At 38.0% G+C, this 13,244-nt stretch overlaps 1 protein-coding gene across 1 annotated transcript in view; it reads right to left on the bottom strand.

The window, feature by feature from the left end:
* SEC22A (SEC22 homolog A, vesicle trafficking protein) overlaps positions 1 to 13,244 on the bottom strand; it is a 104,817-nt gene that overhangs the window by 10,251 nt on the left and 81,322 nt on the right. The window contains exon 7 of the mRNA XM_051985425.1: positions 4,835 to 4,923. Coding sequence (XP_051841385.1) covers positions 4,835 to 4,923 — 89 coding nt within the window. The remainder of the gene's footprint in view (positions 1 to 4,834; positions 4,924 to 13,244) is intronic.

The raw sequence follows: 13,244 nt of genomic DNA, 5'->3' as shown, positions 1-13,244 counted from the left end.
TGGTTTGATTTGTAGCAAGAGTTAGGGAGGTCTAGTTCTGAAGTATGGATTTACCTTCACTGAGCCCAGCCAAGGTGGGTTAGATGGAGAGAAATCTAACTTGGAACTAGCTTGGCCCGGCAGAATGTTCAAACAGACCATTTTCCCAGCTGCCACAATCATATGCTCATCAGTACTTGAACAAAGCAGCTGTCTCTTCTGTGCCTGGAGTGTTTTTAAGGTTTTATGGTGATGATGTTTGGGTTTGTTTGTTTTTTATTTAGTAGGATTCTCTAAGGTTCTGGATACCCAGCTTCTTTAAGCCTGCCTTTGTGGATATATCATCAACATAATGAGTTAGTTGAATTGAATTTTCCTAGTGTTCTTCTGTTTGTGTTAGAAGTGCATTAACTTGCCCCGTTTACCTCTCAACTACTTCAGAGAGAGACTAGTTTGCCAATCAAGACCCTTAAAGTATAATAGTAATCATAGGTGTACTCATGAAGCAGAAGAACGTCAAAAACTGACTCATTGATATCCCATGAAATCAGTTGAAGAAAGTTAAGTCATTCATAAATGTTCAGAGTATCTGTGGATGATTCACCTGACAAGAAGAAGGCCAAGGCAAGAAGTCTATCATCTTAGGATAATGATGTATATGTACCTTTTTCCTACCCCTGCCACCAACACCATGAAAAGTATCACAGAATTTCAGAGCAAGAAGAGGTCATCTAGCCCAACAACATCCTCTGCAAATGGCATCTGACCTCTTTGTTAAGAACTGTAGTCAGGATTAATTCATTACTCCCAAGGAAGCCCATTCTACTTTTGGACTTCTATGAGACAGTTTTCCCTTGTTGTGACCTGAAATATACCCCTCTAACTTCTGCCTATTGCTTTTAACTCTGTCCTCTGGAGCCAAACAAAGCAAGTATAATCATTTAACTATGTGGCAGTCTTTTTAGTACTCAAAATATTCAAATGATCACATTTCTCATAACTGCACATAATCCCAGGATCTTTAGCCAAACATAAATGGTACAGTTTCTAATCCTCCTGGTCAGACTTCTATGGATACATTCCCTCATTTCCTAAAACATGACACTAAATGAAGTACTCCAGGAGTTACCCTACTCTTTAAAGGTCTAACCAGGACAGAGTACATGGGATCTGTTTCTATGCTTATTCTGGATCCTATAATGCAGTAGTTCTCAAAGTATGGTCCAGAGCAGCCTGGGAATCTCTGAAATCCTTTCAGAGAGTCTACAAATTCATAATTAGTTTTTATTTTTAATGTGATCAGTATCTATAACTATAACCCACATAAACAAAAACTCTTTGGATGGATCCTCAATCATTTTTAATAAGATAAAGATATTGAGAACAAAAGTTTGAGAACCACGGCTAATGCGATTCAGAATTGCAAGAGCCTTTTCAACTACTATGAAACACTGTTACCTCATGGGAAATTTGTAGTTTGGCTCTTTTTCACATGAACTGTTATTCTATATTTAACTGAACTTTTGAATCCATGTTGAAAACTTTGTATCATTCCTTTTAGATTCTATCTTATTAGATTTAATTCATCATTATAGCCTGTTAAGGGCAGCTAGGTGGCACAGAGAATGCAACACCATGCCTAGAGTCAAGAAGACCTGAGTTCAAATCCAGCCTCAGACACTGTGACCCTGGGCAAGTCGCATAACTGTTTGCCTCAGTTTCTTTGTTTGTAAAATGACCTGGAAAAGGAAATTGTAAAGCACTCCATTGAAGTCATGAAGAGTCAGACACAACTGAAATGACCAAGCAACACAAAACATAGCTTGTTACAATATTTTTTGACCTAGTTCTTCAATCCAGTAGTATTCCCTTTCAACTGTCCAGTTGAAATGTCTCAGATACTGAAAAAAAGGGAGCCCAATAGACTCATATATGAACCTTGAGATCCTTCACTAGGAATCTCCAGGCTGTCTGGTCACCATTCTTTGGCTGTGATGATTTTTTGATATTTGGACATCATCCATGATTCAACCTCTCCATATCTGCCCAGCCTATGCAGCTCTTGTCTACATCATTCTATCAATCATTCAAAAAGGGTCTACCCAACATATATGCACTGTGGGAGAGAGGAGACTCACTTGTTTTTCTTTGTTAAAAATGGGTGCCATCGCAGCACTTATTCCTCACACTGACAAAACCAGCTCACTTTTTGGGAGGAGGTATCATATATCAATGGTGATATCTTTTGGTTCTGTTTGTAATGTGGTAGGTACAGCCTATTCAGGTCACCTCCACATGACTCAACTACCCTTTGAGTAAAGATGAAATGTAACCCAAGACTGTTATTTTGTGGTCATTCTACTGGTTAGTAAAGAACTTAAGCAATTTATCATACAGTACACATTCCTCCATTTTGTCCACAATGGTACTGCAAGAAACTTTCCCAAATGCTATGCTGAAATCCATGAAGAAAATGTTTATAGCATTTCCCTGGTGAACTAAAGCTGGCTAGAAATCCTCTTTAAAATAAATGAATAAATTAAATAAAGGAAATAAACTTTATCTGGCAGCACTATTTGTTTTTGATGAATCCATATCATCAATTCTTTTTCTATGTGCTCAAAAACTCAAAAAAACTCCAATGGTGGACACTAAAATTTGGTCAAGAATCAATAGAGTTCATTATGATAAGAAATCCAACTGCTTCCCTGTTTTGGCAACTGGAACATCTGCCTACATTCAGTCTTGTAGCACCTCTTCCATTCTTCACAATTTTTGTTTAGTTTTCCATTAAAGAAGGAGAAATATTTTATTATACAAGTGCTACAATTGTAACCAATCCAGAATATCAAGAGAATCCTGGCACATGACTATGCCAGAAGAATGACTTCAGATGGGTAAACTTTGTGAGAAACGAATTCAAATCATGGGCAAAGTCCTATATAAGATGACAGAGATAAGAGTTCTGTGTTAGATGGGAGAGCTGAGACAGATCTGAGACAGGGTGGTCTCTCCAAACGCTTTAGCTGCATGTGACCCAAGGTCTGCTACTAATCATGCCTGTTCCTAGCACTGTCTGGCACATTGGACTTCTGCTTCCTCTTGTGCTTCATTCAGCCTATGATTCATGTCTTCCTCCATTTGGTTCTTATAGTAAAGTAAAAATAGTCATCATGGTGCTAAAATCAAGAGCTCTCCATGGTTTTTTAAAGATCACTAACAGCGCTTTGACAATCAAAACCTCAAGTTTTTTCAGCTCTGAGTTGTGGAACATCTGACCATGGGAACCTGAATTCATTGAATTCTATGCGTTTTCCTCACCTATGCTTATTTTTCTTAAGTCTAGATTCCCCGCTAATTATTTCAGTTCTATCTATCCTACTCTGAAGGCCATTCTCCTTTGGTAGAGAAAACAAAGGCAAAATAGGACTTTAATTACTCTGCTTCCATATGTCCATTATCAACATCCCCTACAATCTGGGCAGCAATTTCCCTCCACATAACTACTTTAAAAGTCATTTTTGCTGTCCTTAGGTTCAGATCACTATGGCCTTGAGAAATTCTGATCACATTCTGATCACTTTCCTATTCATGTTCAGTTAGTTGTCTGTCCTTACTTTCATCTTCTGAATCATCTCAACGTGAAATGGCAGCCCCATTGGTCTCTTTAGACAGTTTCCTCTTTTCTTCCTGCTTGGAATCATTTGTGTCTTCAGAATTTTGTTTTGAAGAGCAACACATCTCTTTGGGATAATTTATTTTGGGGAATTGCATGGGACCCCAACAATTCTCTTTCATAACTGAAACCATTTCTCCAAAAATCTATTGTGTATATCAGATGAGACTTTAAGAGGCACAACAAGTGTCAGAAGATTTGATCCAGGAGCCTTAGGACCATCAGAATTTTCATACAAGTGTGTACGATACATCTGAATAATAGGTACCAGCAAAACTCTGCTATAAGAGTGATAGAAAGGTCAAAGGAAGCATCCATGTGCCCTTATAGAAGTAAGATGGGCTCAAATGAACAGAATGAAGAAAATTAATTATTAAGAATCCAAGGTTTCAATTTAGGAAATCTTTAAGGTAGCGTGCGTGTACGCGCGTGTACACACACACACACACACATACACACACACACATATTGTACAGGGGTACCTCCTAGTGAAGTTTACTACAACTCAATTTTTAATACTGTGTAAATGCAGAACAAAAATGGGGGGAAAAGGAGATCTACTTTTTTGCTATTTAGTTTCCTTATCTATAGAATGAGAGGTTTGGTTTAATTCAAGGATTCTTAACTTTTTGTCAGGAATCCTTTTGGCAGACTAAAGACTTTTCTCAGGATGTATTTTAAATGATTGAAAGAAATGCTAAATTTCAATTGAAATAAATATCTAATTTTTTCTAACCCAAGCTCACAGACCTTCTGAAATCTGCCCATGGATTCCTTGGGATTAATAATTCCTAAAGATAATCACTAAGGTCTCTTCCAATTTAAAATCCTGAGTCTAAATGTTGCAAACTCTTAAGTGAGTGAATAGCTAGATGTGGGCTACACCATACAATCTGTGAAATAAAAGTAACCAATATTTTGCAGGTGTTAATTCTCAAATTAATCCTATCCTCACAGAAAAAAAAAATTGCAATCAAGTCTACTGGTATATTCTTCCCTCTTTATGGGAACCTACTGATAGTTTAACAATGTAAATCTAAAAGAAAACGTCTCCTCTAAACCATAAGAACATACACACATATACATATCATTTGAACCTTAAACAACCTTGGTAGGTGTTACTATTATCACCACTTTACAGCTGAGGAAACTGAAACAAAAAGCAGTTCAATTACTTGCCTTGGGTCACAGAGCTGGTAAGTGTCTGAGGCCACATTTGAATTCAGGTCTTCCTGATTACAGGTCCAGTACTCTACCCAGTGGATCACCTGTAAAGATGTATGCACAAAGTTAATGGGCCCTTTCTCAGAATATTTGTTCCTTGCATTTACAGTTTAAGTGAATACTGAATTTCAGTTTGAGGCAAATGAATATAAAGATGTAATTTTTTTTGTATCCAAGTTCCTGCACTCTGTTGGAGGTACATGGAACTTTTAAGAACCCTAAATCTCCTGCTTTGGCTCCAGAACAATATTGGGAGACAGAACTGTCAAGGACACATCTGAAGATTTATTATTCAGCTTCTGTCCTTAATCCTGACAGGCATCTCTGCTCATCAAAACTGCTTTTGCTCACCTGAGTTAGACAGCTCCTGGAATCAGTAGGGAGTATCAAGCCAGGACTTTGGTCTTATATATGAATGGTCCCACTGCATCTTCACTACTGGTACAAACAGAGGAGTAACAAGTAGCCAGTGACTTTGTTAGCTAAATCTCCAGAAATTTGAAGAGATCTGATAGAGAACAAAGATGGAACACTGAAGGCTTTATTGGACATTTAAGCAGAAGCACCTCTCTTGCTAGTCTCATGTGGATGAGCAGAGATCTGATCCAGGACAGCAGCATAGCTAGTAGAAAGAATGCTGGTTAAGATGTCAAAAAACTTAGGTTTGAAACCCTGGTCAACTTTGGGCATGTTGCTTTGTCCTTCTTCAAGTCTCAGTTTCTTTATCTGTAAAATGAGGGATTTGGAAGAGGTAGTCTCTAAGATTATCCCTGGAACATAGATTCAGGGCAAAAATGAACTTTAGAAGCTACTGAGCCCAGTCACTCACTTTATAGAAAGTGTACTCTAAAAAGCTAGAGATTTTCTCCAAGATAAGAGACATAATAATAGCTAATATTTATATGGTGTTTCAAGGTTTGCAAAGCACTGTGCATGTTTTGTTGACTGATCTTCACAATAGTTATGAGAGACAAGTGCTATTATTATCCCAATTTTATAGATGAAGAAACTGAGAGGCAAGCAGAGATTCCGTGACTTACCCGGGAATGCACAGCAAGTAAGTATCTGAGACAGGATCTGAATTCAGATCTGCTGCCAAAATCTATCCTAGCTACCTAAATTATAAATTGAGCGGAAATTCAAATAATGAGATTTCTGTATCTCTGAATATTGCAGTTTGGTTACAGAATGGCTTCCTAATTGATGGGGTATCCACATTTCTTGTTTTTGATTAAGGAACATAAAGCTTCCTACTAACATTATTATTGAATATCTAGGCCCAAGTTTCCCATGGAAAAACATCCAAGTATTTTCATAAGCACAGAACAGAAAAAATACAAAGTTGCAAAGTTTTATTTGAAACATGATGGACTAATTAGCTAGGTCCAAAAGACACAGTTTTGTGACTCAATATTGGAGCCTGGATTTGGGGAGACCTGAGTTCAAATTCGGTCTCAGAAATTTACTGGCTGTGTGACTAATGGGGCAAGTCACTTAACCCTGTTTGTTTCAGTTTTCTCATCTGTAAAGGGAGTAAGGAAATGGCAAATCATGCCGGTGTCCTTGTCAAGAAAACCCCTATTGGGATCATGGAGAGTCAGACGTGATTGAAATGATTGAACAATAACATGGGGATAATTGTTGACTATAATTCCCTTTGGCATCAGAAACAGAAAAAAAGGACTGTGTATTTTAATGTGATTTGTATAAGTGACCTTTGGAGTTGAAATTATATTTCAAAAGTTGTTCTTTTGACTTAGTTTAGCCATAGTTATTTGGTGACTAAATGCTAAAAACACCTTCTTATGGAGAAGGGTCAGGATTAACTAACCCTACATAGAAACACTTATAGAAGGCTCTTGGGCTTTTGCTTAAATGGTAACATATTGAATGTACAATAAAGCTTATCTAAATACTCCATCTTTGTCCTCCATCAGATTCCTTCCCATATCTTAGAGAAGCTGATTCTTAATTATCCCATCTCTCTATCATCTTTAGTCTCTCTTTTTCCATTATTTCCTTTCCCTCTGCCTACATATGTAAATGACCCTTCCCCAATGCTCTCTAAAAGCACCACAAACTACCTACTGGGAAGTTTCCACAACAGGCTTAGCCAAGACCACCCCTCCCTGCTACTTGGCGTGCATCTTTATTGTTCTCCCCATATCCTGACTCCATGAGCCAAAGCCACCACTTTGTGGGATGCTGTAGAGAGCATTCTTGCTAGGAACAGTTGGGTTACATGGCCTCTGAGGTCCCTTCTAACTCCTAGATTCTCCGCTCATACAATATGAGCTTTTTTCTGCCCCAATGTCCTTCTTCCAGACCAGGCTCAGAGCAGCCCACCTGTCTCATTTCACATTTATTAATGTCAGCAGATTTGGGTCACTGCAAGTGAACAACACTGCCTCCTCATGGCCTGATAGCCCTGCTGTAGGTGGAGTGGGTTTATTGAAAGGCTGTGGGGCCATACTGACAACCTTCTATAGTTCACACTGAAAAGATTGGCACAATCACATATTTTTTTTAGTGTTTGTACTTTTCATGGAGTAATGGAAAAGCACGAGATTTCAAATCAAATAATTTCAATAAAAGACCCAGCTCTGGTACTTATAACATATAGCCAGCTGTGTGACTGTGGACAAGTCACATAGCTAAAACTATAAAACAGGCCCATTATTTGCCATTACCTACATAGGGCTGTTGTTTTGGGAAAAGTGCTTTTTGAATCCCAAATAAAAATTATTATGTTGTGGCTATAGATGTCCAATAAAGCTTTGTGAGAGAACATTAATTGAATATAGATGGGGAGGATTGAACTAAAAATGTCCACTGACAACATATTCTCTAACAACTCACTGCCTCTACCCCAACTCTCCCTAAAATAACCCAAAGCAATGATAGCCACAATGGGCCTCTCCTTTATTCACCAGCTCCTTAACATCCTCCCCACCCCCAATCCCATTAGTACAGAGGATTTACTTTTCAGAAATTGCAACATGGCATGTGCATCATGCTAGCAAGGAAGAATGTAGATAGTCTGTGCCTACTCTGCTCTATTACTGAGTGGGTTGTGGAGGAATAACAACTCTTGCTCACTCTTTTCTTTGTTTATTCATAAACATAGCTGATATTTCCAAATAATTTTAGGACTTATAAAGAATTTTCTTCACAAAAATCCTCTGAGGTTTATCTATGCTAGTAACATTGTTCCCATTTTACAGATAAGGAAGCTGAAAGTCAGAAGGATAGTGACATGTTGAAAGTCACACAGCTAGAATAAGAGGTAGGTCTTCTAACTTCAAATTCAATACTCTTTCTATATTTTATCATTCTTTTTCAAGGAAACTACTATTCTTTTGATTTCTTTGGGGAAAGTATCTAATCTGCCTTTGCCTCTTCCCTCTTCTCCCTCACCCTACTATACCTAATCAGTTTGTAAATCCTCAAGAGTTTAGCTCCAGGACGTCTTTTGCATTATTTCTTTCACCTCTTCCCCTCAGTTCACCATATTTTTGTTCAGGTACTCATAACCTCTCAACTGGGCCATTAGAACAGTTAATTAATCTTCCTACTTTCAATCTCTTTCCTCTTCAGTCAATTCTTCACACAGCAACCCAAAACAATATAATCTTGTCATCTAATGTAACCTCAGCACTCCCTTTCTCAAAAACCATCACTGGCTCCCTACTTTCAATCTCTTTCCTCTTCAGTCAATTCTTCACACAGCAACCGAAAACAATATAATCTTGTCATCTAATGTAACCTCAGCACTCCCTTTCTCAAAAACCATCACTGGCTCTCTAATGCGTAGAGGATCAATTATAAATTCCTTACTCTGGTATTTAAGGTCTTCTATAATCACATTTCTCTTCTTCATGAATATTGATGTTACAGACAAAAAGAACTATTAGTGATTTCTCAATCTTAACCTATTTCCTCCTTCATTCTCATAGACCTTTCTCCATGCCTGGAATATATTTGAACCCATATCTTTTTTGAATCATATCCTATTAAATATTAGTGTCTCGGAGTAAGAGAGTTAGAGACTTTTAAAAATGCACATGAGAAGCTTTATTGTTCTGACTTTGTCAGAAGAGTAGGAAGTACTATAAACTTACAGCACAATTCAACTTACCAGGAGCCTCAGAGAAAGAACTTCCTATACACATATTACCTGTAATATACACAGGTACCATCCCTCCCACTTCCAAAAGCCCCTTGCCCACAGAAAGCTTCCCCTTTCCTCTAATACATTTTGAAGTCTTCCCTCTCCCTCAATCTGGATGATAATATCCCTTTAACTCTTAGCGATAGCCATAATGTTTCCTTATAACTTTTTTCTCTTTTTTTCTCCTCTCTTTCCAACTTCACCCCCATTTCTAAATAACTAGTCAACGAAAGAGTGAAAAAGGGACTGGATTTTGAGTTCCAATTCACCTAACTGTGATGGTAGGCAAGATACAACCTAATCCCATTTGCTTTCCTGAAAAAAAAAAGAAGAAAAACTGATGACTAGCCAGAGAGAGGAAATAAAAAGACACTGGATGGAGATTCAGATAACTGATAGCAGCCTAGCAGGTGTTTGGGGCAGAACTAATAGCTTTTTTGGGGGGAAGGGGAAGGGGGAGGAAGGTAATTGGAGTTAAGTGACTTGCCCAGGGTCACACAGCTAGTGTCTGAGGCCATATCTGAAGTCAGGTGCTCTATCTACTTCACCATCTAGTTGCCTGAAGACTAATAATCTTAAACCAGAAAATAGTTCAGTCAGCATTTCCTTTGGGTGGAGCTGTGGGCTCGAACAAACAACTGGCCCATTCAATGAACTCACAAAATGATCTCCAAGTTGTGATCCTATTAAACATCTAAAATGGTTTCAATAAATGCAGAAGACCTTGGCTTCTTTTCAGCTAATTTCAATCGCTTTTCACAGAATCACAGAATCTTAAAGTTAGAAGGGACCTCAGGGACCACTTGACCTTCTTAAGGTAATGGTCTGTCCCAAAACCAATCAAGCAAGGATTTTTTTTTTTAAGAACTAGGGCCAATAGAAGACTGGGAGATTCTGAAGAACCTATCTTGGCAATTCTTAGGGAGCCTGCTATCTCCATGAAGGGGGGCCCTCTTATCTGGATTCAGAAATAGGGAATGTCTCCTATCCTGTCCTCAGGATCTCCAGGGAATAATGATTAGAGCTTTCTCAGGAAAATATGGGACCGCTTTTCTCTCCAATGTGGCCACCAAGAAACCATGTAATAGGAGTAAACTATCATTTCCACATCAAATTAGAGTAGCTACTATATACTGCTACCCAACACCAAATACAGAGTGATACATGCAAACAAGTGTTCAACAAGCACTCATTGACTTGCTATCCAAATTTCAGACACAGCAATGGATCAATATTTTGGTCATACTTGCTTTGAGAACTATACTAAAGCCACAGCATATCTATATTGTTCTGTGGAGATTTGTTCCCCCCTCTCAATACAAAGAACCTGAATACATTTTAAGGGAACTTCTCACTTCTCTGGCTTGCTCAATATCTTCCATCACCCAAAGTGCAATCACAACCTACTCTTACACATGGGCCCACAAGACAGAAATTATACCTATAACAATAATGGCAAGCATTTACGTACCACTTTAAGGTTTCTAAAGCACTTTAAAATGTGATCTCTACAATAGATCTGGGAGGTGTCATTACCCCCATTTTACAGATGAGAAGACTGAGGCAGACAGAGGTTATGACATGTCCAAGGTCACATAGCAAGGTTTGAACTCGGGTCTTCCTGACTCCAGGTCCAACATTCTATCCACTGAGCCAAGCCACTGGGGTCAGAAAAAATAGCAATGCCTATCCAGTGGGCAATCCTACCGGCAGAAATCTATATAGTATCAATTATTTAAGGGGATTGCCCTGGGAAGGGCTTCAGCAGTCAGTCAACAAGCAGGGATTAAACATTTACTATGCAAAAAATAAGGGCTGCAGCATTCCTTGCCCTCTGTTGCTGCATTTCTCATCCTGTTACTCGTCATCCCTGTGCTGCAGCTCTGCTTCCAGCAGGTGGCACCCCTTCTCTTTTTCAGGAGCAGTAGGGAAAAGAACATTGCAAAATCTGTCTGTCTCTAATGATGGTGTTTATAACTCAGAAAACACCTTAGACCTCTGTACATTTGATTTCCACAATTCTCAGGCCTCATCCCTGAGAAGTCTCGGAATGGTTAACAGACCCAATTCTATGTTGACTTATTACTTGTTGTCCCTCCTTCCCCTTAGTGCTGGGAGATAGAATATAAATGTATTTTATAAGTAAAGGGAAAGCAAAATTCAGCCTCAGACACTTAACAATTACTAGCTGTGTGACTCTGAGCAAATCATATAACTTCAACTGCCTCGTCCCTCCCCTCAAATTTTTTTGGGGTTTTCAGGTTTAGTGACTTGCCCAGTATCCAAACCATAAGAAATACGGGGTCCAGATTCAGACCCAGGTCCTTTAACTTCAAATCTGCTTGGTTGGTTGGTTTTCCCACTGTACTATACTGCTTGATACACTGAAATCACAAAATATACATAGTATACATTTTTTTAAAATCATGCTTTTCTATTAAAAATTATAATAAAGCATAAACAATTACCTGTCACATTAATATAATAATTATTATCATTAGAATGAAACATAATAGAATGATATAAATAAACACAATAAAGTACAATAAGATGTCTTTCAATCAATCCTGGTTTCCCCCTCCCCCACTCCAGACTATAGTAGTATTAATTCATTGATTCTTTCATTATTTGCCCAGGGCTTATTTGGGCTCATCTGTGCAAAGACAACTAGTTGTCAGATTTGTCTTAAAAATCCTTGCAAAGTGGCTTCTTTACTACCATTTTTTTTCCTTCCTGAGGACAGTTTTACTACAAACAATTAATAGACAACTGATGAGGTCAGCCATGTTCAGCTTTCTTAGCTTTCTTTATCAGTGAGATGAGAAATGTCAAATAAGTGGTTGGGGTATGAAATCCCCAATACTCTTGATTAAAATTTTAATTGGTAAATACTTTAAACAAAATAAAAAATATAATAAAACAAAGGACATATTAACATGTAGCTTTCTAAGTCAATATAGCTTGCAATACCATCAATATAGCCTACAGAAGATCATTATATATATATAATTTAGGGGCCCCTATTTCTATGTGAGCTTGACACCATGAAACTAGACCTTATTCCTCTGTCTCATTTTGTGGCAAACCAGTAAGAGGGAAAAGTCACAGTAGCATGATGCTCTAATCTGTCCTAATTTGGTTCTTTTTTCCAATAAAAAGGGACTTTTACCTACTCCATTTTGGACTCCTAAACCTTCCCTCTTCACCATGTTTTTACTGTCAATAGACCTAAAGATTTATATAGCTTCATTTATATATGTGTATATATACATATGTCATAAATGTATATATATCATATACACACAGACTAACATTCTTATTTCAATTCCTCTGTGTGTATATTTATATATTTGCCTATAAACATTCCACCAGCCTTTTGTTTGCTAGATATGACAATTATATTCCCTTATCAAGGAGAGTTTCCAGCTGTTATTTCTAGCAGAGTGAAATCAAGATGGCCCAAAATGGACAAAGTCCAGAAACCTGTAAAAGGAGCAACATACACACCAACAATCCAAGAAGAGCAACTCCCAGCAGACAACCACATCCTATAGCTACCATAAAACTAGGGACCAGACCACACCTATCAGAGAGTAGGTTCAATGAGAACAGAAAAACTACATTAGCAGAAAACACCAGTGGTCCTTCAGTATTGACGGTATGGGTTCCCCATCCCCCAACATGCTCCCTGAGCTGTTTCCTAGGCATATACTCCTCACAAGTAATCCTGATACATACCCACTCTCTTCATTTTCAGTATATATATTTGTGGCAGAGTGTGCTAAGATTTTGTTTTGTGTTCTTTTGGGGGATGTTAGGTGGGATGAATTGGGAAGGGGAAGTTCTATTATAACCTTTTTCAGATTTCATTAATGACTGTTTTGAATTAATTTTGCTCTCTGGCAGGGGTTCATGAACTATAGTCCTGAATGGATATAAACCCATAAAGTACTTTAAACATGGAGTAGCTATTCTAAGGATCCCACATGTAAGAAAATAACTCAAGTTATGGAGAATAGATTCATAGAATAAACTTGAATTATCACCTAGTCTAGCCCTTTTCTTTACAGAAAAGGAAAAATCACAGAGATGAATAGACTTGTTCAGAGAGTAGTAGCATTACGTCTTCAGACTCCTAGTCCTGTACTCTAGTAAATATAGTTACTTCCTTTCTTACCTTTCAGGAAAACTGAA

This window comes from Antechinus flavipes, chromosome 3, assembly GCF_016432865.1.
Source record: "Antechinus flavipes isolate AdamAnt ecotype Samford, QLD, Australia chromosome 3, AdamAnt_v2, whole genome shotgun sequence".
Classification (NCBI taxonomy): Eukaryota; Metazoa; Chordata; class Mammalia; order Dasyuromorphia; family Dasyuridae; genus Antechinus; species Antechinus flavipes.
Note: the sequence above shows the minus strand (reverse complement) of the source record. Positions and strands in the feature narration are given on the sequence as shown.